This window comes from Pavona decussata, unplaced genomic scaffold (assembly GCF_977016875.1).
Source record: "Pavona decussata unplaced genomic scaffold, jaPavDecu1.1 SCAFFOLD_395, whole genome shotgun sequence".
NCBI lineage: Eukaryota > Metazoa > Cnidaria > Anthozoa > Scleractinia > Agariciidae > Pavona > Pavona decussata.
Window position 1 is genome coordinate 417433 of NW_028145766.1, and position 22518 is coordinate 439950.

The following is a 22518-nucleotide window of genomic DNA, read 5'->3' on the forward strand; positions in this document are numbered from 1 at the left end:
CAATTTTGCTTGTAGCTTTTCGTGTCTTTGAGACCGCCGACAGCCAAAATATATTTTCTTAACTTTTTGAAAATTCCGGCAGGATTTCGAAAAACGAACTACACCATGTTTATTAAGATGATAATACCTACCAACAAACCAAAGCGCATTGAAAACTAAATTTTGAGCGTGACCGAGAATTTTTGATTTTGCTCGATATTAATGGACATTCGCTCTTAACAACAAAAGTTCCTCCAAAGCGTACCAAAGGTACCAAAATGTACAAAAACAATGACAGTTCCACTGGTAGCATAAACCTACTGACTCACGTTGTACAAAGACATTCACAGTTGTAGTAGCAGCATTCCCAACATCATTATCAGCAGTACATTTGTAGACTCCTTCATCCTGTTTACCACTGATGGTCAAAGGAAAAGTGACAACACTGTTATCAGAAACTCGCGTCCAGGTGATGTTTGGTGTAGGATCACCATACGCCGCACAGGTGAGTGTCAAAACATCTCCCTCATTTTTTGTCTGATTACTAGAGATGTCAGTAATCTCTGGTGGATCTATAGCGAAATTAACAATGAGAGAACGTTAAAAGAAATACATAAATAACACAATCAGGTGTATTCTTGTCTTATTTGTGATTGCTTACGATTGAGCATTCGCGGTGGCAATGCCTATCGCACTTTCAATGCCGTCTACGTTATATGTTAACAAACCAGCATCTTACGCATTAAAACTTGACGGAGAAGGCTTGAATACAAATTATAGCCAAATGGATTTAATGAAAACACCGCTTGGAAACACGAGTTGCTAAGTTTCTTTCGTTTCTTGTGCGCACAGCTTTGGAAAGTTAATTTGCCGGAAGAAACCCCTCTATACAAGCTTCCAGTTTAACCGGAAGAAACCCCTCTGTACAAGCTTCCAGTTTAATATTATGTATTAAATATGCTTGTGTATTGTGACTTTGTGCAATAAACAATGTAAAAGGACAGCCGTTATTAGACAACAAAACGAACAAACGTATCACCATGCAATCAATATTTCCTCAAATATTAAGATCTTCAAGCATGGTCCGCAAGCATGGTCAGAAATTATCGCTGCGAAAGAACTCGAAGGTTGGTAACTGTATAATGCATAGGTGTAATCACCATCAGTTCCTCTTGTTGATTCTTCCGCTAAGCTTGGCCCTATATTTATCAAATAACTTTACAATGCTATTTAACCAGGAAACCCACTTTACCATGGTGTTTGTTCAGTTCAGTGAAGCACCGCTAATAATAAGATCAACATTAACAATAATAATTTTATTTAACAAATTTCATTTCAACGAACCAAGTTTTCGTAGTAATAAGAAAGTCTTTTCGTCTGGTTTGGGACTATGCGGGGAAAGTAGATCTTAGCAAGGGCTATTGAAATCCAAATGTTGGGGGTAACCACGCAGTTTTTAGAGATAAAGATAAAGCATCAATTAGTCTAATAAAACCAGTATATTATCGGCAAACTTTCTTTGAGGAGGATTTTTCGCCATTTTCTTGTCGTTATTTAGCGAATCTCGCTCACGTCAATTTTGCGCAGTACTTGCAGTAGCATCTGGGAATATTAAAGGTCCTCCGATGACGATATACTACAATTAAGCCGTTAGTAATGTATATTCGTGATTTCCAGTCGGGCATTCAGTACTCTTCTTACCTGTGCAATTGGTCCGTTCAATCTCTGCGGCTATTCTGTCCACTAGATTCTTAACGTATTCTTGTTGTTTTTTACCCTCGTGGATTTGTTTTTCAATCGCATCAAGGACTTTCTTTTCCTCGGAGGATGCTGAAAGGAAGATGTTTAGTAAGCAACTGTGAATGAAATATCCAACACCAATAGTGTCATCATTGCTTTCAGTACGTTTGTTGAAATTTTCATGATAAGAATCACCAGAACATTTCAATTTTTTTAGTACTTTCAGAGTTTGAAGGATCGGAGTCCACTTTGCAAAATGAGTTTTCATGAAATAATATGCGCCACAGGTTTGAAAACTTGAATGCATATTATTCTCAGCCTAGCTAGGAAGTATTTATAATCCCGCGTGGTGAAGCTTTTTGCACTGTGCGTTATTTAGCGAAGACATCGCGGCGCTGATTGCAGCAAAACCTTGAAGCACACGGCCTGTGCAGGCTTCGTATCAAAAGCTTCAATTGTGGCCGCGCTGTTGCCTGAACCTGAAGTCTGGGTCATGAGCCCAAATTTGGAAGCTTCTGGTGATCGTCCTGTCATTTGGTTTTTAGCAAAACCACTCGCTTGTGCTTTCTGAGCAGGATTGTTTGAGGGTACAGGTACCATCAGCAAACTGCAAATAATTGGCGATGAATATGTTTTCCTCTAAGATTAAGACATTTTGGTTACGTTTTAGAAACAGTTCGTGCCTTATGCATGTGTGTCACTCTTATTCTGGCTCGGACGAGGAATCTTCAACTCAGTTTCGCAAAGCAGACGTTCGCTTAACAGACTGATATGACAGAACAAAAAGTGGCAATAGACGAGCTAGACAAAAACACAGGCGAAAAGATGACCGTAATGATTCTTGAAAGACGTGTGTATGAACGACCCCAAAGTTTGTTCAACCTCGTTCCCGGGTCTCTCTTCTTTCCGCCCCAGCGAGAGAGAGAGAGAGAGAGAGAGAGAGAGAGAGAGAGAGAGAGAGAGAGAGAGAGAGAGAGAGAGAGAGAGACCCTCGTTGCGGCTGGCCACGTGACAGCACACGACAAACTTCTCCCCAGTCGAGGTACACTCGTTCAATTATTTTATTCGCAAGAGCCGATCAGAGACTTTCAAGCGGGTGCGATTTAAGCAAGCGAAATGCGAGAGATTTGGCGCAGTTTCATGCCGTCTGCAAAAATCGTATATTAAGTACAATCTAGGGAATTTCAAACGGTCAATGAAGCAGAGGTTGATCATAAATTCTACAACTTGAATCGGAGTAATTTATTTACACACGTTGGAACTGATTCCATAAATTCGATTATACCAGAAATAGCATTTATTCAAGCTTAAACTGCGGTAATGAGTACATCTTTTGCTCTATAAAATGAAACGTAGGTCATAAAAATTCTTTCAGTAACAGCCTTATATTTCATCACTCACAAGAAAATACAAATACATTCTTCTTGTTAATAGTAATCTGTTTATTTACATGTAATTCGCGAAGCACAATATTGAATATTTATTTGGTCACAGATTTCCTGTGATTAAACGCATTGTCTTCGATCACAATCAGCGCTCTGGGCTCAATATTTTTCGTTTAACTACGTCTTAAAGTCAAGGACATAGGGAATAAACTAAGATGAAAAGTACCTTTGAATTATATTCACACACGGCTTGCTTCATTCCTTTGGTATTACTGAACACTTCGCCTGCTTACATTCTATTGCCAAAAATTCTTGGTGTTCCATTCGGCAATACTAAAATTAACCTTCTTTCCCATTTCACCCCATTTGGAGCTCTGTTAAAAGGCGTTTAAACCAGCGTCCAGCGATACTTCTGTTCTAATCACCATGCCTGTTTAGGTTTCGACTCAAGCGTCCCCCATCGTCTGTCAGTTTCCCTCTGGCGTCCCGAAACGACTGTTTTTAAAATAATTCTTTTGGATTAACAACACTCTACCTGTATGAAAGAAACGTGAACCTCTTCCAGATCTCAAGTGAGTGTGTGATGTAGAAATGCTTGGTTGTAAAACCGCTTGTTGTCGTTAAGTTCGTAGCTGGCTTCTCCGTCTTTCTGAGAAAGCGACAAATATATACTTTATACCCCTCCCTAACGACAAATTGTGTCAAGCACCCAGATTTTGGGTGCCACGTGACCGGCTGCAACCAGAGTGTGTGTGTGTGTGTGTGTCTCTCTCTCTCTCTCTCTCTCTCTCTCTCTCTCTCTCTCTCTCTCTCTCTCTCTCTCTCTCTCTCTCTCTCTCTCTCTCTCTCTCTCTCTCTCTCTCTCTCTCTCTCTCTCTCTCTCTCGCTGAGGCAGGAAGAAGAGAGACCCTGGGAACGAGGTTAAAGTTTGTTTTGCCCAGTAAAGGCTTTTCAACTTTATCATTCATATCATTGAATCCCAGAGTATTTTGCTCGTGGCGAAGACCTAAAGCGAGAGAAAAGTTTAAAGAAACTGATAAAATGTGGTATTAGGAGATGTCACTTCCGGAAACATACTTTACATACATTAATGACTTCTCCCACAGCAGTGCGTGTTAGCCGCACATTTTTTTTTTAATTAAATTGAAAACCTTTATTTATTCACCGAAAAAAAAGATACAATAGACAATTACAAAAATTAAAATGTAACAAACTTACAAATTACGAATATCAACAACTATAAACCCACACAAGAATAAAAAACAACAACAAACAATTATTATCCTATGCTTTAAAGAGTAACAAGGCCTCCAATCTTCTTTTTGGCTATCGCGAGCTTGTTTTTCAACATTTTAAAATAGGCAGTGAAACAGAAAGGGTCTTAATTTTTTTTTTTTTTTTTTTGCAGCAATATAGATGTACTGTCTGGCCACAAGCAAACGGTAGTTAATGCCTTAAAAAGGCCGTTTGAATAAAGGCGGGATGAAGGGCAAATGGACGGGTATCGAATGGTCTTTGCGAGCATGCGAGCAGTGTGTGTATTTTTTCGAGCACGAGCAGTTGTCAAATTTTTCTTGCGAGCAGGGTGCACTTTAGAAAATACAGATGGCGAGCAGCGAGCACTTCGATTACTTCGTAAACTTTCCGCTAGCCAGAATCTCTCTTTTATTAATAGGATACTTTGTTGTGCGCCAAGTAATAGCTAAGAATCTGGCTGGCTGACCCCTCCAAAACAGAACAATAGGTGTAAACCAAACGCGGTTCAACCAGTCCCAGCATCTTACAGCCAATTGTGGCCTGCTTGATGCCAACTGAAATTACGTCACGTAGCTTCACGTGAGTCAGTCACGGTGGACGCTCAAGAACTTCAAGAGCTCTCAAGGAGATCTACTAGATCCAAAGCCCGCGATCTAAAGTCATCTCTTTCTAATCACAACTGATTTATCGTTTATTATATGTACAGAAGAAACTACAAAGCAGGATTAACGAAATTTCGATCAATCAAGCGCATCTTAACGAGAATGCGAGCATGCGAGCAGTTGCAAAAATTTTGCGAGCACGAGCAAGCGAGCACCCGTGTAATTTTTGCGAGCAATTCGAGCAAAGGCCAAATTTTGCGAGCAACTTTAAATTGAATGGGACCATTTGATACCCCTAAATGGAATATCACGTTGTTGGAGGTTGATCTGCATGTTATTTTTAGAATTACACCAAGAAGTAAACTCAATCCAAAATACTTTAGTAAAATCACATTCAGCAAAGAGATGCTTCAACGTTTGATTGCCATTGCAAAGGTAACATTTGTCGTTGTCTTTTATCTTATGTCTAAAGAGTCTACTTTTTGTGTACAGAATGTTGTGGTTGATCTTAAATTGAAAAACGGACATTTTGACGTCAAGAGTTGGCTTAGAAGGGAGTTCATAAATATGTGAAATTTCCTCAGCGGAAAAACCTGCCTTTTCAAGCTTTCCCACTGAGATGGGCTTCCCAAAAATCTTTTTTGTTAGTATTTGCAAGCCCTAAATATTGCAAGAAGTGCGTTTTAATGCCTAAGTTATGTTGGAAAACATTAAGAGCCATTAAATTCCCATCTTCGATCATCAGATGTTTTGTGTATTTAACTCCGGCTTCATTACCACGACCGATAGAAAACTGATCTTCCTGCAATTGTAACAAATTAGTTGTTCCAAATAACCTCATTTTCCAAATCATTTTTGCTTAAGGGAGTGTGAGCCACAATCTTCTGTCATGCAACGAGCACGTCTTTGTAAAATGCCGGTAAACCAGATAGATGCGGAAGAGTTTTTAGTAAGAAATTACAATCGAAAATAAATTTTCCCCAATGTCTCTCAGATACTCAAGTGGCAGTGATTTCCACAAAGCGCAATCAAGACTTTACCCAAGCTGCTTTAAGCGATTTGTTGATTATATCAAAATCGGGCAGACCCAATCCCCCCTCTTTTCTTTCACCAATCATCGTTGTCTTTTTTAATCTTTGGGTTCTTGTGGCTCCAGACAAAATCCACTATTTGCTTATTAACACTTTTTATAAAATCTTCAGGGATGGGTAGAACGGCTGAAACAAAGGTTAATTTAGAAAGAGCTAGGGATTTTACTATGTTGACTTTCCCATACAGAGTCAGATCTCTGGATGACCACACGTCAAGGCATTTTTCTAAGGAAAGCAATCTTGATTCTAAATTTTTGCTATAAGAAATAGTCTGGTCTGTTGTAAAACATATGCCAAGTGCATTGATATAATCCTTGGGCCAGCGAATACCAAAGGGCGTTTCAGTTCTGTTCTTGTTTGAACCTAACCATAATGCCTCCGTTTTGGACCTATTTAGTTCAAGCCTCGAACACAGTCTAAAAAATCCAGTTTTTTTTAAAGAGATTGTCGTCCGATGTAGTATCTTCAACAAGGCAAGTAGTGTCATCAGCATACTGGGATGATTTAAATTCTTTTGAGTTAAGCGATAGACCCTTTATCGATTTGTCGCTTCTAATATTGCACAATAGAAACTCCACACCAATAACAATCAAAGGGCGCTGAGAGCCAGCTCATTCTTCAGTGTAATGAACAATTTTCATTGTGCCTGTTATTGCTGGTCATCTGAACCAAAGGGGAAAGAAATAATGGCTTTGATAATAATGTAATGGGGTACTGGTATTTTTTAATGAATGAGGATTATGATAGTGTGAGTTTACTGTATCCAAGTAACAAAGTACAGGGGTAGGGGAGGGGAGGTTAATGGGCATGCTCTGTGGGAAAAACTGAAATTTTCAAAGTCAGAAATTGTATTTTGGGGTTATGGGATACCTTGCGTCATTATTCATACCGTCATAGTACACTTTATAGTAATTATGTGGGAGTGACTGCCCATTCAGAGCCTATTTTTTGGAAAATCTCCCCTGCTTTGAAGGCCAACTTGTTTTACAAGCCTCCCCCCCCCCCCCCCCCACCCCAATTCCAGGAGCATTCCCATGCTACATAAAAAACTGGACAGTGTCTTAGGACTAGAAAGGTAGGGTGGAATGTTGTGTGGTTATTTTGGTATTGCCACATTGACATTAATAATTGAAGTTAACACAAGATCACTTTATTTCAAAATGGGAAAAAAACGTCAACAGCAAAATGGTAAATTGAAACTGAGTAGTGCTATAATCTGAGATACAGGTGGATTATGATGCATCCCGTCTTGATATGGTGCTTCTCATGCTGACTATTTACAAGCAAGTCGCTAATTGAAAATTACCCAATTGCCATAGTAACAATAACAAATGTTAGGAATGACATGCAAACAGTAGAACTTTGAATTAAAATTTGGATTTAAATCTGAAGTCCTGAAAGATACTAAGAAAGAAAGTAAAATATTTGCTTGTTTTCTGTCATTAAGACTTGCAATCACAGAAGAAGTTACCATCTTTACAACAATGAAACAGTAATAATAACAATAGCGTTCACAAATGTTCTGTTCTCTAGTAACTGAGTATTATCAAGTTCAATGCATTTCTTTACTTTCCATTAAGAATGTTTTAAAAAAACGATATAAACAGGACATAACTTGCAAACATTTTTGTTAAATTGTCCTTTTTGTGCAAAGAATGCACCAAGTGGACTTTTATCCATTGTGACGACATGAAAACGTTACCTTGCTTTCATCAACAAAACATTAATCACATGTGCAGAATGCCATACCCCGGCTGCCATGTCCTTTCAGATGTTCCACAGTTCAGTATCGTTTGTCAATGGATTTTACAATTTTGTCGTCCAAGATAACTTGAAAAGATAAGAAGTTGACATTAAAAGGGTTTCTTCCATGATGTTCGCAGATAAATTGATACGAACTGTTCATACGAGCAGTTGATACGAGCGAGCCTCAAGTCTGGATCGAAATTGAATTGTCAATGTTTTTGTCTATGTTGAATCCTCGGGCACTAGTGATTGCTTGAAATAAATCGCTTAGAACAGCATGGGGAAGTTCTCATTCCCTCGATGCTCTTGTGTTCACTGTGTGATTCACTCAACTCATCCACGAGTGTTGTTGCTGCCTGAGGGTTGGAGAAGAGCAAGCGAAATGTAATTTGTAAAAGCAGATTGTAAAGCAGTTGATACGAGCGACTCTCAAGTCTGGATCGAAATTGGTGGAGCTCGGAAAAGGTTTTAGTGTGACTATCTTGGCCGCTTTTATTGATGTGTGTGTTGTAAGTTGAAGAGCTCCAAAAGAAAAGCACAATAGTAAAGTAATGATTACTTACCAATACGAAAAAAACAAACAAGCGCCCTTCCAATATGGCCGCCTTCGTCCTTCTACCTTGTGCAATCGAGCGTGTCAAAAAATCGTTCTTGGTACGCTGGGTTTGTAGATTTCGACTTCTTGATCCATGTTGCACACTTTAGAAATGCCGAAATTGTAATTTTATGTTATTTGTTTATTTATTAGTCTGTAGAAACAGTTAAATTCTTGTACATGTGTATTTCAGGTTTATGAAAGTTAATTTTCCATTTTCTAAGGGAGAGGGTAAGCGTCGAAAATTGTCATTTCCGTCTACGGTCGACAACTTCCGGCCCACATTTCGATCCCCACGATACTCATTCATTGCCTCATACTACGCAAAGAATGAGCTAAAAAGGATTCCAGAAAGGGGGCACTCCTGTCTTACTCCACGCTTTAGAGAAAAAAAAAAGGTGCTGGAAAGCCGTTGTTAGTAACACCACTTTGTGGATTTGTGTAAAAGGTTTTAATCCATTTAGCCAAAATATCTCCAAAACCAAACGTTTCTAGTGCCATGAATAAAAATGACCATTCTATGCTGTCAAAAGCTTCCTTGAAATCCAAAAATAACGCGATGCCGGGAGTCTTGGTGTCGTGACAACGCTCAAATACATCTGAAATCAGACGAATATTCTGTCCAATAAAACGCTTTTTACATAACCTGCTTGATCACTATGAATGATGCCTGGCAGGATTTTCGATATCCTCGAAGCTATTGCTCTGGTAGCAATTTTATAGTCAGTATTCATCAGCGAAATTGGTCTCCAGTTGTCCAGAGGCGTTTCATCTTTATTTTTCTTCCGAATAAGAGTGATTACATGCACACATAATGCATTCGACGCATCTGTGGCTGAGACGTGACGTCTAAGGCCTGGGGCAAACGTCGAATCTTAGTCGAACTTAATTCGTCGAACCTAATAATTTTGAAATAGGCGCATGAATGGTGCGACGTTTGCTGCAATTAAGTTCGACTCAAATTAATTGGTTCGACTCCAGCATAAGTTCGACTTGCCAAATCGGATAATGCGACAGTGGTTCGGCGTTACAGCAAACGCCGTTCTAAACACGCGCTGAACTCAATTCATAAATCATGCAAATTACAAAATAATTGATTCAAATGTGATGGACTGCGCAAACTTCACAAAAATAGCGACTCCCCCCTCTGCCAAACGCTATTTCCCCTCCTGACGAGCATGCGCTGTAAAAAGAAATGGCGAACTATCAATAGCCATTGCTGACATCGCAAAGCGTGATGGAAATGTGTTTTTCGTGTTTCTTGAACACTAAATATAAATGATTGAAATGCGAATTGCCTATTTGCAATAAATGCTCAGTGTTTGAGTCTTCTCTTTCTATTTTTCGCAATTAATTGCCAAGGAAAAGCCCGACCAGCACTGTATTCTGGCATTTCGCTAGCAAGTCCTAGCAATGACTAGCCGCGTATCGAGTGAATAGGGACCTAACGAATGCAAGACGGTGACGCCAACGAAAACGTCATTTGAAAGTATAACTTTATTTCAATTGTGCTACTTTGCGATTATTTTAACTCATTCAAATTGTACACAAACGTCAAACTACCCAGGAACCAAATTGGTAGGAGTACCGTTCAAGTTAAGGAAGAGAATGAAAAATTCACTGTGGCATGTTCACGTTCTACATAAAACCTTAAATTTGGTCATTTCACATTGTTGTTTTGCAGAGGACGACAAAGAAATGTACCAAAATGTAAAACGCACGTGCAGAGCGATTGTTTTTGCTCATTAAGCCTTTTGTGTTGTGGCGTTGTCGTCGCCGTCGCCGTGGTGTTTTCGTAAGGTCCCTAATAGCACGGGGACACGTGCTTATTCCCGTGTTTCACGAAGTGCAACTTGTGAATTAAGCCGCCGTTACACGTTGAAACTTTTAGCTGAAACTTGTGTGCAACGGCGCTGCTAAACAAGTTTCAGCAGGCGTTGCGCCGTGTAACATGGTCTGTTTCGTGAAACTTTTTCGAACTTCCGTTGCGAGACAAGTTTCACGAAAAGTAGAACCGCTTTCTACTTCTGCAACGGCTCGCAACGGTCGCAGTGGTGAAAAAACAAGAGTTTCACCGTGTAACACCACTTCGTGAAACTGGTCTCGTTTGCCGTTGCACACAAGTTTCAGCTAAAAGTTTCAACGTGTAACGGCGGCTTAGGGTCTACGCAGGTTCGACGTTTGCTGCCACACTGGAATTAAGTCGACTTTTTGTCGAAACTATTTTTAATAAATTCGACACGACTTCGATTCGACGTTTGCCCTAGGCCTAATTCTTCCATTTTGACGTAGACCCCAAATGGGTGTCATGGGTAGCTATGCGAAAACTGCTCATGTGCAACGGTCGACGACGTTTTGTGTCGCAAATTAGTAGTAAACTTTAATAGAGCATTTCACACAAACGCCATTCTTTGGAATATTAATCAGTTATAGATGATGGACGACGAAAACTGATTGAATTAGAAAAAACAAAATACAACAGAACAAAAAATTAAAAAAATAATGCGAAGTTTAGTTTATGAATGTTGCAAACGGTTGTTAATGAAAAATAACGTTTTGGGTAAACGTTATTCGTGCAAGTATACGAAACAAGTACCTATATATACTGCCGATAGAGAAGGGGGAGTATAGGTTTAATTAAGCTGGAATATTAGCATAGAAAATTATCTGAAAAAGAACTCTTTGTAAGCAGACGGTATTTATTGTACAAGTTGGCATGAATTTTATAACAGTTGTCGGAAAACGCTATTTGTGCGATTATTAAAAAAACAGCGATTGACGATTCGAGGGCCATAAAAGCGAAAAGGGACACATTGAATCGTATGCTGTTGTAAACGTTCAAGGAAATTTGATTCAAAACATGCTCTCCCACAACGGAAAAACACAACACTTAAAATCCTAACCGTATGCAGGATGTCTGTCCCATGAGCCTAAAGGCCTTGGGTCCCACGCGGTCCTCTGTTGCTCAGTAGTAGGGGATCCGAACTAGTAATCGCGAGGCCAGTTGTTTGACCTGCACTGAGGTGTAATTTGTTTTTACCTCGTGTAGTTAAGAATTGGTTCATGCTTAGCATGCGTATATCGAGTTATGGATGCACGCGGGAAGTTTGGAGAGCACGAGAGAAGCGTAAGAGTTGCTCTCGGCTATGCCTCGAGCAACTCTAGCTTCTTGAGTGCTCTCCAAACTTCCTAAATGCATCCATAACTCGATATACGCACTGCTAAAAGCATGAACCAATTCTTTTATAACATAGTGAAAATAAAGTAAATGATTCCTGGAAAACAGGTTTTGTTCCTGATAACATATTTTTTAAAATTCTCTGTACAAAAAAAAGGTGAAATGGTTTTACTTGTCGGTTTAATCTTAATGTTTCATTCTTCGACAAGCTCTTATAAATTTACATTTTTATGATGTTGTCTCTCCGTAAAAAAGTTTTTTTAAAACATGGCGCGCATGCTTTCACCATTGACTTGCACGCGTCATTGAATGGACGCACGGCCGTGCGTATGTTGAGAAATGGATCATGATGCCGCCAATAGGAATTAGATTAGGATGCACGCGCGCTATGTTATAATTTCTCATATTTTTGCTAGCCGCGGCTAACGCCCGGTTTGGAAATCAATGGATTCACCTCAGCACTTGTTATTTGGCTCACCATAAAATAGTAGATATACAGGCCAAAAAGAGTTAGAGTACTAGAGTGAATGGTTTCCACTTATTTGAATACTTCACTTTAACAATAAATTAACAATTGTTTTGTTTTCGCTAGTTGTCAAATTTCGTCGTTTCTGGCAATAATGCACCTGTCTAAGCCTTGTTTAATTTTTGGTGAGTTGAACACGAAATTTATTTTTCTGTTTTTTTTTTTTTTTAATCCAGAAACTCGACAATTTTATCGCTCTTTCTAAGGTAAAGTTATAAAACCTTCTGGTATTTTATCTCTGTTTTAACTCAGTAAACGCTTTCTTTACACTGCTGAACTCGCAGGAAAAGTTAAAAAATTTAATTTTCGCTTGTTGGTGACCCGACAAGATGACAAAACGGACTGAGAATTAAGAATTTGTCATAAGAAACGTAGTATGAGATAAGTGTTTGAAATTTTCGGTCTTTAAATTCGTATTCAGACTTAATCACAAACAAAAGCTCGCATTTCGCGCTCTATTTATATATTCAATTCACCCTGGAACCTCCTTCTTTCTTCTTGCGTATTTAGGTTGAATATCTGCGTGCAGAGACCCGTTAGTTTTTAAGCTCCTATAGCTTTTTGGACCCGGTAAGTGTTTTGTTTACACATATAAATCGATAAAGATACTAAAAGATCGAAGAAATTACCTTTCATAGTCAGTAAAGATCAAGAAGGTTTTAGGACCCTGTAGATCTTACGACACTTTTTTGGTTATAAGCTTCAGTCAAAAAATATTCCCATACCTTGATGGGCTTCTGTATTATACTGCAGCCAAAGATAACACAAAAGCAGGAAATCAATAATGGCGAAGAGACAGCCTGCCATACTTGAACAGAGAACTACTTGATCCCAAACAATGATTCGCTGTATGTAGTCTTGCTTAATACAAGACCAATAGCGGCTGATTGGTCAGTGACAAAAAGTTAGAACTCATCAGAACAACAACTTTGCATCCACGAATTCAAATAATTATCATGGATCTTTTCTTATTGGCTGTTCAAAGACGTCAACGTATAATTTAGGCTCTTGTTAGACAATTGATTCATGCGTCAGCGTGCTTCATCGAGATATGAAGCACGCGGGAAGTTTGGAGAGCACGAAGCTTCTAGCTTCTTGAGTGCTCTCCAAACTTCCCAAGTGCTTCGTATCTCGATGAAGCACAGCTGAGGCATGAATCAATTGTTTTATAACATTTTCAACGCGTAGTTAAAATGTTTAAAATATAAAGAGTCTAAAGAGAAATACCATGCTATCCTTCAATTTATGCGTCGTTCTTTCAGAAAAACATTTCGCTACGCTTCAACGATCTCGTCTCAGATTGGTCAAATAACTGACCGGTGAACTCATGCGTGTAAATAAACTTTATTTCCAGATAAAATTCAAAATTCTCCTATCCCAAAAGTACTGTTTGATTGGCTAATTTACAACAGGCCACATCCCAGCTTTGTGCGACAGAAAGTTCGACTTGCAAACAGTTTTGGAAGGCGACGCAATCTTCCTAAATATTTTTTCCTTTTCAACACAAAAGAATATTTCAACTTGCTTTCGTGGTATAAATATGTGCAAACATTTACGCAGAAATAGACAAAATTTTGGTCAACTCTCTGGCTGAAATCTGAACCAAAGGTGACGTGCACATGTGCTTGTTCTACCGTGCAGTTGTTGAAGAGCGAGCCAACATAGCTGCTTGATGTCGTTGCCGCTGTCATCTCGTCGATCTGTTCTTGAATTTGGCTGTGGGTGTTTATGGCTGTGCCAGAAGAAAAAGGACTTTCGGACGTCAGACTTCTTGACAGAACTTCACTGCAGCGTTGCAGTTGATTCAACTCAGTTCAATTTTATTTTTCACACGTACAACGAGATTCAATACAATACATAAAAAACAATAAACATTTATATTACAAAAAACTGATTAAAAAGAATTAGGATAAATTTGTTTGGTTTAGTGTGAGCAGTGCCCAAAGGAGCATGCTGCTTTCGAGTTGGGCACCATAACGAGCCAGAGGTTCTTAGCAACGAAAATAAAACTTCGGCACCCCTTGGAGATACCAGGCAATTTGCCTGGTTTCTCCACGGGACGTCAAATAACTCGGAGCCTTCCAATGTAATAGAATCCATTCTGGCATTTCTTCTGTCTCGCTTGCGGCGTTAATTTTAACGCGAAAGTGTTATAATCCTTGCGCCTAAAAGTTCTTTTTTGCAAGCTTTTAATTAAATTTCTTTCGAGATATGACGTGTCTGCAAACGGATCCCGCCTGACATGTTTTACTACAGTCTGTTTCGGGGCACGCAACAGTTCAGAAGTGGAATCTTTTCGCAGAAATTCAGATTAATACGTAATGAAAAACGGAATCGTGACTTTAATCGCCCGCCACACAGGAATAGAAGGAGGCAAATATGTCGTTAACACTGGGAACCCTGACTAACTTGGAGATCCTTGGAGATACGGAAAATGTTTCAGCAAAGGAATGTAAATCGATCCGATTAGTTGGCTTATTCGTATGCACACTGCAAATTGTCGGCCTGAGCTTTCTTTTTTTTTTTTTTTACTGATATAGCGCGGGCTTAAGATCTGCTCGATTTATAAATTCTGCTGCTCTTTGACAGATTTCATATTTAGCAAGGTTTATACAAGCAGTTCCATTGCGATCAAGTTTTATCAATCGGGTCGATTTCGTCCACTTATTCACTTTCTTGATGTGATAAATCGTTATGTGTAAATCAACTCATGCTAAATCGGCCAAACAAAATTCGGCCCACTAAATCGGCACGCGTGCGTTAACCTTGGGCTCACACAAGTACTAGAAAAGGCTACCAAACAAAATAAGCTAAAATATACTAGTAAAAATAGAGCTGTAACAAGGATAAGACATATTGGATTAAGAAACGTTCTCTGGTTAAAAAGATTAAAAACATGAGCTTTCGGCTATCAAATAAATTGACTAGACGTTATACCCTCTAAGTTTTCTATATCCCTTTCCTTAGCAGAAGTTTGGTTTTTTGTGGTAATCGTAAAAAGTGTTGAGCCTCTTTCACGTCTTGTTTATCGTATTAATGTACGTGGTGGACCCAGACATTGAATTCGCGCCTGTTTGTATTCGAATTTTTATGCTTAAATAAGTCACAACAGACCCTTTGAGCCATACGCATGCCGTTTCACAATCTTTGCATTTTTCTGAATTCTTGAGGTGTTCTTTGACATTTGTGAAGTGATGTCCACAAATGAACGCCAATGAGATGCATTAAATGTCTGACATCACAAGATGTCCCCTACCGTAAATTCTTACTAAAACGCAAATAATTCTGTCAAACATTTAACAATTATTCCAAGAGCGCGCGCTGGATATGAGATGATAGATAGCCAACGAGGCGCGTAGCACCTAGTTGGCTATTATTTAAAAATCATCTCATATCCAACAAGCGCAAATGGAATAATTGTTTTATTTAAAAAAATCAAGAAATATTGCTAGATCTTACTGATTTCACTGTGCAAGAATAACAAGCAGACAATTTAATGGTCGCCATTTCTCGTATATACCATGGCCGCTAAGCCAATCAAATCACTCGAATTGCATCTATACAATGATTCAGTTTTTAATACGATATAATATGAAAACTGACAAGAAGGTCTGTCTAATGTGAAGTACCCAAATTCGGGGTGAGGTGCATCTCTGGACATTTGTGGTACTCAGGGACAAGAAAAAGAAATACGTAAGAAGTCTAAGAAAAGTACGTCGTTTATTTAATAGCTACAGAAGGGGGAGGGGGTGGGGACGTAAAATAAGACCACCAGTTAACGCGTTTAGAGACCAGATAATCCCACAACCATCGCTTGTGGGTTGGGATTTATTGTTTATGCATCAGTCAATTCCAGCTGTGCCCATCCCCCCCCCCCGGGCAATAGCGGGGCATTTTCCCACACAGTCCATCCCGGTGGGTCGGGCATTAGTCTTCCACCCAATTACCCCGGGGCATTTGACCATCTCACCTTTTTTCACCCTACAGCATTGTCGCTTCCTTAATGACAAATTCATTGACAAATACACTAAGTTTCTTTATGAACATGTCTAGATAAAACATAAAATGGGATGCTAGAGCTGTAGAATGACCTATTTTTGCACTAACTACGGGAAACAAGACCCAGCTAGGACTTGATTTGGCCTGAATTAGCTTAGATTTTACTGAAAGTAAGACGAGAAACAAACAAAATAAAACATTTTTTTACATGTTTTAGCTACCACCCCGGGGCATTTGAACAACTATTTTGTCCCGGCAGTGGTGCATTTGCCAGTTAATTTTCAAAAAATCTTAATTTTTGAGGGTCGGTCGGGGAGAGGGGGGGGAGGGGGGGAGCCTAAAAATATTATATTGCTGCTAGGACATCAACCTGGATGGACCAGAAAGATATATAACAACCACCTAGGTTTATAATGTTCGCCTAAAAAATTTGCATTGTCTGTGTTATATATCCCAGAGTGCTCAAGCATACAGTCATGCTAGGACATCAACCTGGATGGACCAGAAAGATATATAACAACCGCCTAGGTTTATAATGTTCGCCTAAAAAATTTGCATTGTCTGCAGTGTTATATATCCCAGAGTGCTCAAGCATACAGTCATGCTAGGACATCAACCTGGATGGACCAGAAAGATATATAACAACCGCCTAGGTTTATAATGTTCGCCTAATAAATTTACATTGTCTGTGTTATATATCCCAGAGTGCTCAAGCATACAGTCATGCTAGGACATCAACCTGGATGGACCAGAAAGATATATAACAATTAACCGCCTAGGTTTATAATGTTCGCCTAATAAATTTACATTGTCTGTGTTATATATCCCAGAGTGCTCAAGCATACAGTCATGCTAGGACATCAACCTGGATGGACCAGAAAGATATATAACAACCGCCTAGGTTTATAATGTTCGCCTAAAAAATTTGCATTGTCTGTGTTATATATCCCAGAGTGCTCAAGCATACAGTCATGCTAGGACATCAACCTGGATGGACCAGAAAGATATATAACAACCGCCTAGGTTTATAATGTTCGCCTAAAAAATTTGCATTGTCTGTGTTATATATCCCAGAGTGCTCAAGCATACAGTCATGCTAGGACATCAACCTGGATGGACCAGAAAGATATATAACAATTAACCGCCTAGGTTTATAATGTTCGCCTAAAAAATTTACATTGTCTGTGTTATATATCCCAGAGTGCTCAAGCATACAGTCATGCTAGGACATCAACCTGGATGGACCAGAAAGATATATAACAATTAACCGCCTAGGTTTATAATGTTCGCCTAAAAAATTTACATTGTCTGTGTTATATATCCCAGAGTGCTCAAGCATAGTCATGCTAGGACATCAACGTGGATGGACCAGAAAGATATATAATATCCGCCTAGGTTTATAATGTTCGCCTAATAAATTTACATTGTCTGTGTTATATATCCCAGAGTGCTCAAGCATACAGTCATGCTAGGACATCAACCTGGATGGACCAGAAAGATATATAACAACCGCCTAGGTTTATAATGTTCGCCTAAAAAATTTGCATTGTCTGTGTTATATATCCCAGAGTGCTCAAGCATACAGTCATGCTAGGACATCAACCTGGATGGACCAGAAAGATATATAACAATTAACCGCCTAGGTTTATAATGTTCGCCTAAAAAATTTACATTGTCTGTGTTATATATCCCAGAGTGCTCAAGCATAGTCATGCTAGGACATCAACGTGGATGGACCAGAAAGATATATAATATCCGCCTAGGTTTATAATGTTCGCCTAATAAATTTACATTGTCTGTGTTATATATCCCAGAGTGCTCAAGCATACAGTCATGCTAGGACATCAACCTGGATGGACCAGAAAGATATATAACAACCGCCTAGGTTTATAATGTTCGCCTAAAAAATTTGCATTGTCTGTGTTATATATCCCAGAGTGCTCAAGCATACAGTCATGCTAGGACATCAACCTGGATGGACCAGAAAGATATATAACAATTAACCGCCTAGGTTTATAATGTTCGCCTAAAAAATTTACATTGTCTGTGTTATATATCCCAGAGTGCTCAAGCATAGTCATGCTAGGACATCAACGTGGATGGACCAGAAAGATATATAATATCCGCCTAGGTTTATAATGTTCGCCTAATAAATTTACATTGTCTGTGTTATATATCCCAGAGTGCTCAAGCATACAGTCATGCTAGGACATCAACCTGGATGGACCAGAAAGATATATAACAACCGCCTAGGTTTATAATGTTCGCCTAAAAAATTTGCATTGTCTGTGTTATATATCCCAGAGTGCTCAAGCATACAGTCATGCTAGGACATCAACCTGGATGGACCAGAAAGATATATAACAATTAACCACCTAGGTTTATAATGTTCGCCTAAAAAATTTACATTGTCTGTGTTATATATCCCAGAGTGCTCAAGCATACAGTCATGCTAGGACATCAACCTGGATGGACCAGAAAGATATATAACAACCGCCTAGGTTTATAATGTTCGCCTAAAAAATTTGCATTGTCTGTGTTATATATCCCAGAGTGCTCAAGCATACAGTCATGCTAGGACATCAACCTGGATGGACCAGAAAGATATATAACATCCGCCTAGGTTTATAATGTTCGCCTAAAAAATTTACAGTGTCTGTGTTATATATCCCAGAGTGCTCAAGCATACAGTCATGCTAGGACATCAACCTGGATGGACCAGAAAGATATATAACAACCGCCTAGGTTTATAATGTTCGCCTAAAAAATTTGCATTGTCTGTGTTATATATCCCAGAGTGCTCAAGCATACAGTCATGCTAGGACATCAACCTGAATGAACCAGAAATGTATATAACATCCGCCTAGGTTTATAATGTTCGCCTAAAAATATTTTATTCTATATATCCCAAAGCGCTCAAGCATACAGTGATGCTTAAAGGACTTCAACCTGGCTGAACCAGAAAGGTTATAATAATTTTGACATCCGTCTAAGTTTATAATGTGCGCCTAAAAAATCAAATCATTTATGTTATCTATCTCACATGAAGCACCTGAGCATAGAACAATGTTAGGACTTCACCTTAGATAACCCAGAAGTGGTAATAAAAGTAATATTTGTGTTAGTTTTATTGTTTACAACTGAACAAATTATTTCTACTGTTTACAATGATGCTTCACCCTGGATGGACCAGAAAGGATTTAACATCCGCCTTTCAGGGATATTATTATATTGTTTTTGTTGTATATCCCAGAAGCACTCCTGGATACAGGACCTCAACCCGGGTCAGCCAATAAGGTGTTTCAATACAGTGTTTCTTTAGAATGGCGTCTTAAGGACGGTGCCTACTATTATTACTGCGCATACGTTCTGCGCATCGCGAGATACTCGGGTTTCCTATGAGTGGTGCCTACTAATACAGGAATATTTTTGCGCGGTTTAAAACTATACGGATAAAGCAGAACTTACCAAATGCTTTTGGTATCTCAAAAGAAAATTGGGGGTAACCATGCATTTTTCAGAGATAATTAAGCTTCAATTTAGGAAAAAATCTCATACATTGCTTTATATTTTGGCGTTTTTTTAGAGATATTATTGCTTAATTATCTCTGAAAAATGCGTGGTTACCCCCAATTTTCTTTTTGGATTCCAATTGCCCTTGCTAAGATCTGCTTTTCCCGCATAGTCATAAACCGCACAAAAATACTTCGGTATTAGTAGGCACCGTCCTTAAATAATCCACATGTCTTACCAGAAAGAAATCACTCTACAAAAAATAACAAGATTAAACTAAAATGTCCGCCTGGTTTTACATGCATCTCAAAGTTAAGCTTAATGAGCCGCAATTCAAAGGATATATTGCGCCTGACCTTTTCTAAATTCAGTAAAACCATGCCCTACAATTTGAGAAAAATAATATTTGGGACTGGATTTTAGTGCTTCGTCTTAGTTCATAACATCTTTTCGACGGACGCTTGAAGTTAATACCGGAACAATTTTTCCGTAAAGAGCAGGTAATTCGTACATCGATATCTTTGAAGCAAAACCGTGATTTGATCTTGATTTCGCAGCAGACCTTGCTTAGTGATCTTTGCTGGTCTTGACCGAAATAAATCGACTGATCAATGCAATAATCGTTATGTTGATTACTTTGGAACTGGGGCGACGGACGACTAACACAACGCTGAATAAAGATGCATATGACAGCTTTTTCTTTGTATAACCTTCGATCTAAAAGCCCGCCATTTTTATCCGCGAACATTTGCCGCTTACGGATTACCTGGCCTTACCTCATGAAATATGCTCGGTGAAACTGACGTCTTACATAATCGCACGATCGAAGAACAACAAACTCTCTAAGGGCTCACTTGAACACAATTCAATTCCAAGACAGTCGAAAGTTGCCATATAGCTTGTCCATGAGAAAGGGGAAGAGCGAGCTACTTTTCCCAATATGCCACTGCGCTCTTGGTAAGATTTATTTCAACATAAAACAATAATTCCATCCTGCTATGACTTCGTAACCGCAAGCTCCAACCGTGAAACCGCAAATGACCGCAAATCGAATACGATGACGGCTACTAAGCAGATTTGTGACGTCACCCCTTAGCAACCAGAATTGGCGAATTTTTTCACATCCGGTTAACTCTGGCTCGTGATGTGCTTACGATGGAAGAGAAAATTATTTCGGTGGAAGAGAAAATTATTTGGAAAGGTTTGAAAAAGAAGAATAAAAAGAGCGTGTTGAGAAGTGGAAGGCCGCGTGTTGAAGTGCGCCAAACTCTGCTCACTACGATGACCAGATATTGCCATAATATGGCGATTTTGTATATTACTATTTGACCACAAGGTGATCGCGGTGGCCCTGACGCTGTGGTTGGTATAGTCTTTAGACAGTTTTGCTGCCTCGCTGATGCTTTTCATCATGTTGTCGAGCTTGTTGACACCGATAGGTTTTGCATCGTACCAAATTTTATCATCGTACTTCCACTGCTTCTTCGGATATTGAAAAAATGCATCGTTTTTAGGATTGAGCTTCGCTATGTAAAACTTCATCGCTTTGTAACCGTCGTTTTCTTCAGAGGTTTCGTACATCAGGGCCGTAGCCAGTATGAGGCAAACCGAGGCACTTGCCTCAGTCATTGTTTTTTTTTTTTTTTTTCGGGGAAAGTAAGATTTTTTTTTAAGGAGAAAGAAAGGCGCTAGCAGCAAATAAAATCACAAACAGTTAAATAAATATAAAAAAATGTTAACGCAACATGGTATTATGTTTAACGATAACGTGAATCAGGCAGTGACCTGATATACAGATGACAAAAATTAAGCAAAAATTCATGCTAACCAGGCAGCGACTTCCTAAAGAAAACTGCCTCGTTTTCATATGTTTTGACGCCATTTCTCGAGTCTTCTGTCTTCTCTGATCTGAATGAAGAAAATCTATCAAAATGCAGCGCTCTATTTCCCTGCTAGCTGAGGTCTCTGCCGTCAGAGACCTCGGCTAGCAGGGAACGTTCTATTTAATCAACAGCTTTTTTCAAAGCAAAGCGGTAAGTAGATGCTCTCATAACATGCTTTCAGTTCTTCTCAATAATCGAAACAAATTTAAGCTTGTTTTGACGTTATTTAGCTAAGCAACTTTGACTTTCAGTCCATCTAGTAAAGATGGTGATGTCAGTGAAGAAGCCACCGGAGATGGTGGGAAAGAAGTTTTAGAGACCGAAAGCGGACAGGCGACAGCGCGACTAAGTACAGGAAGCTGTTCGTGCGAGTGCAGCTTTAGCGCCCTCCGCAAGTTGAAGACCTGCTAGTGAGTTGCATAAAATTTAATGTCGGGCGTATAAACTGCTAAGGCCAGGCTTTCAGCCCAGTCACATTCAGTATTTTAGCACAGGCTGAATGGCCTTGCATTAGCCCATGTCCACATCGAAATCCCTGTGGACCCGCTCGAGGTTCTACAGCGAGTGGATGCTAGTGGGCAGAGGCCAATCACGCTGGCATTTAACAGCTAAATTCATTGCCTTTTAGGAACAAAAATCCTCAAATAAGGACGTCCGAGACCAGGTTTTATGAGCCTGCGAGACTGAGCAAAACCCAACAAACCCTACTTTTCACGAAACCGCTGTTCAGCCGAATCTAGTTTAGGTCGTTGCTATCTAAGGCCTTCATATAGAAACAAACCACCAACAAACACATTAAACAGTCGCATACAAGAACACAGAGCCCCTTAAGTAGCATTTAAATAGCTCCCCCCCCCCCCTTCCCTCCAAAAAACACCTAGATCTCTAGATCTAGATGACCTTTAGGGCTCCTAGCGGAATTTTTGTTTAAAAAGGTTTGATCCCAGAGTTTTGTTTAAACTTACCCATCATATTTAAGACCCTAAACAGCTAGGCGGAAAATTCAACCATGGATATTGCCTCA

The 22518-nt window shown here is 39.3% G+C and overlaps 2 protein-coding genes across 2 annotated transcripts in view; both read right to left on the minus strand.

The window, feature by feature from the left end:
• LOC146451188 (intercellular adhesion molecule 5-like) overlaps positions 1-12921 on the minus strand; it is a 28627-nt gene extending 15706 nt beyond the window's left edge. The window contains exons 1-3 of the mRNA XM_085099490.1: positions 12825-12921; positions 1681-1809; positions 309-551 (exon numbers count right to left, since the gene is read on the minus strand). Coding sequence (XP_084955616.1) covers positions 309-551; positions 1681-1809; positions 12825-12906 — 454 coding nt within the window. The 5' untranslated portion in view covers positions 12907-12921. The remainder of the gene's footprint in view (positions 1-308; positions 552-1680; positions 1810-12824) is intronic.
• Positions 1-22518, minus strand: part of LOC146451186 (uncharacterized) — a gene marked incomplete at its 5' end in the record, with an annotated part of 113903 nt that overhangs the window by 58536 nt on the left and 32849 nt on the right. The window lies entirely within an intron of this gene.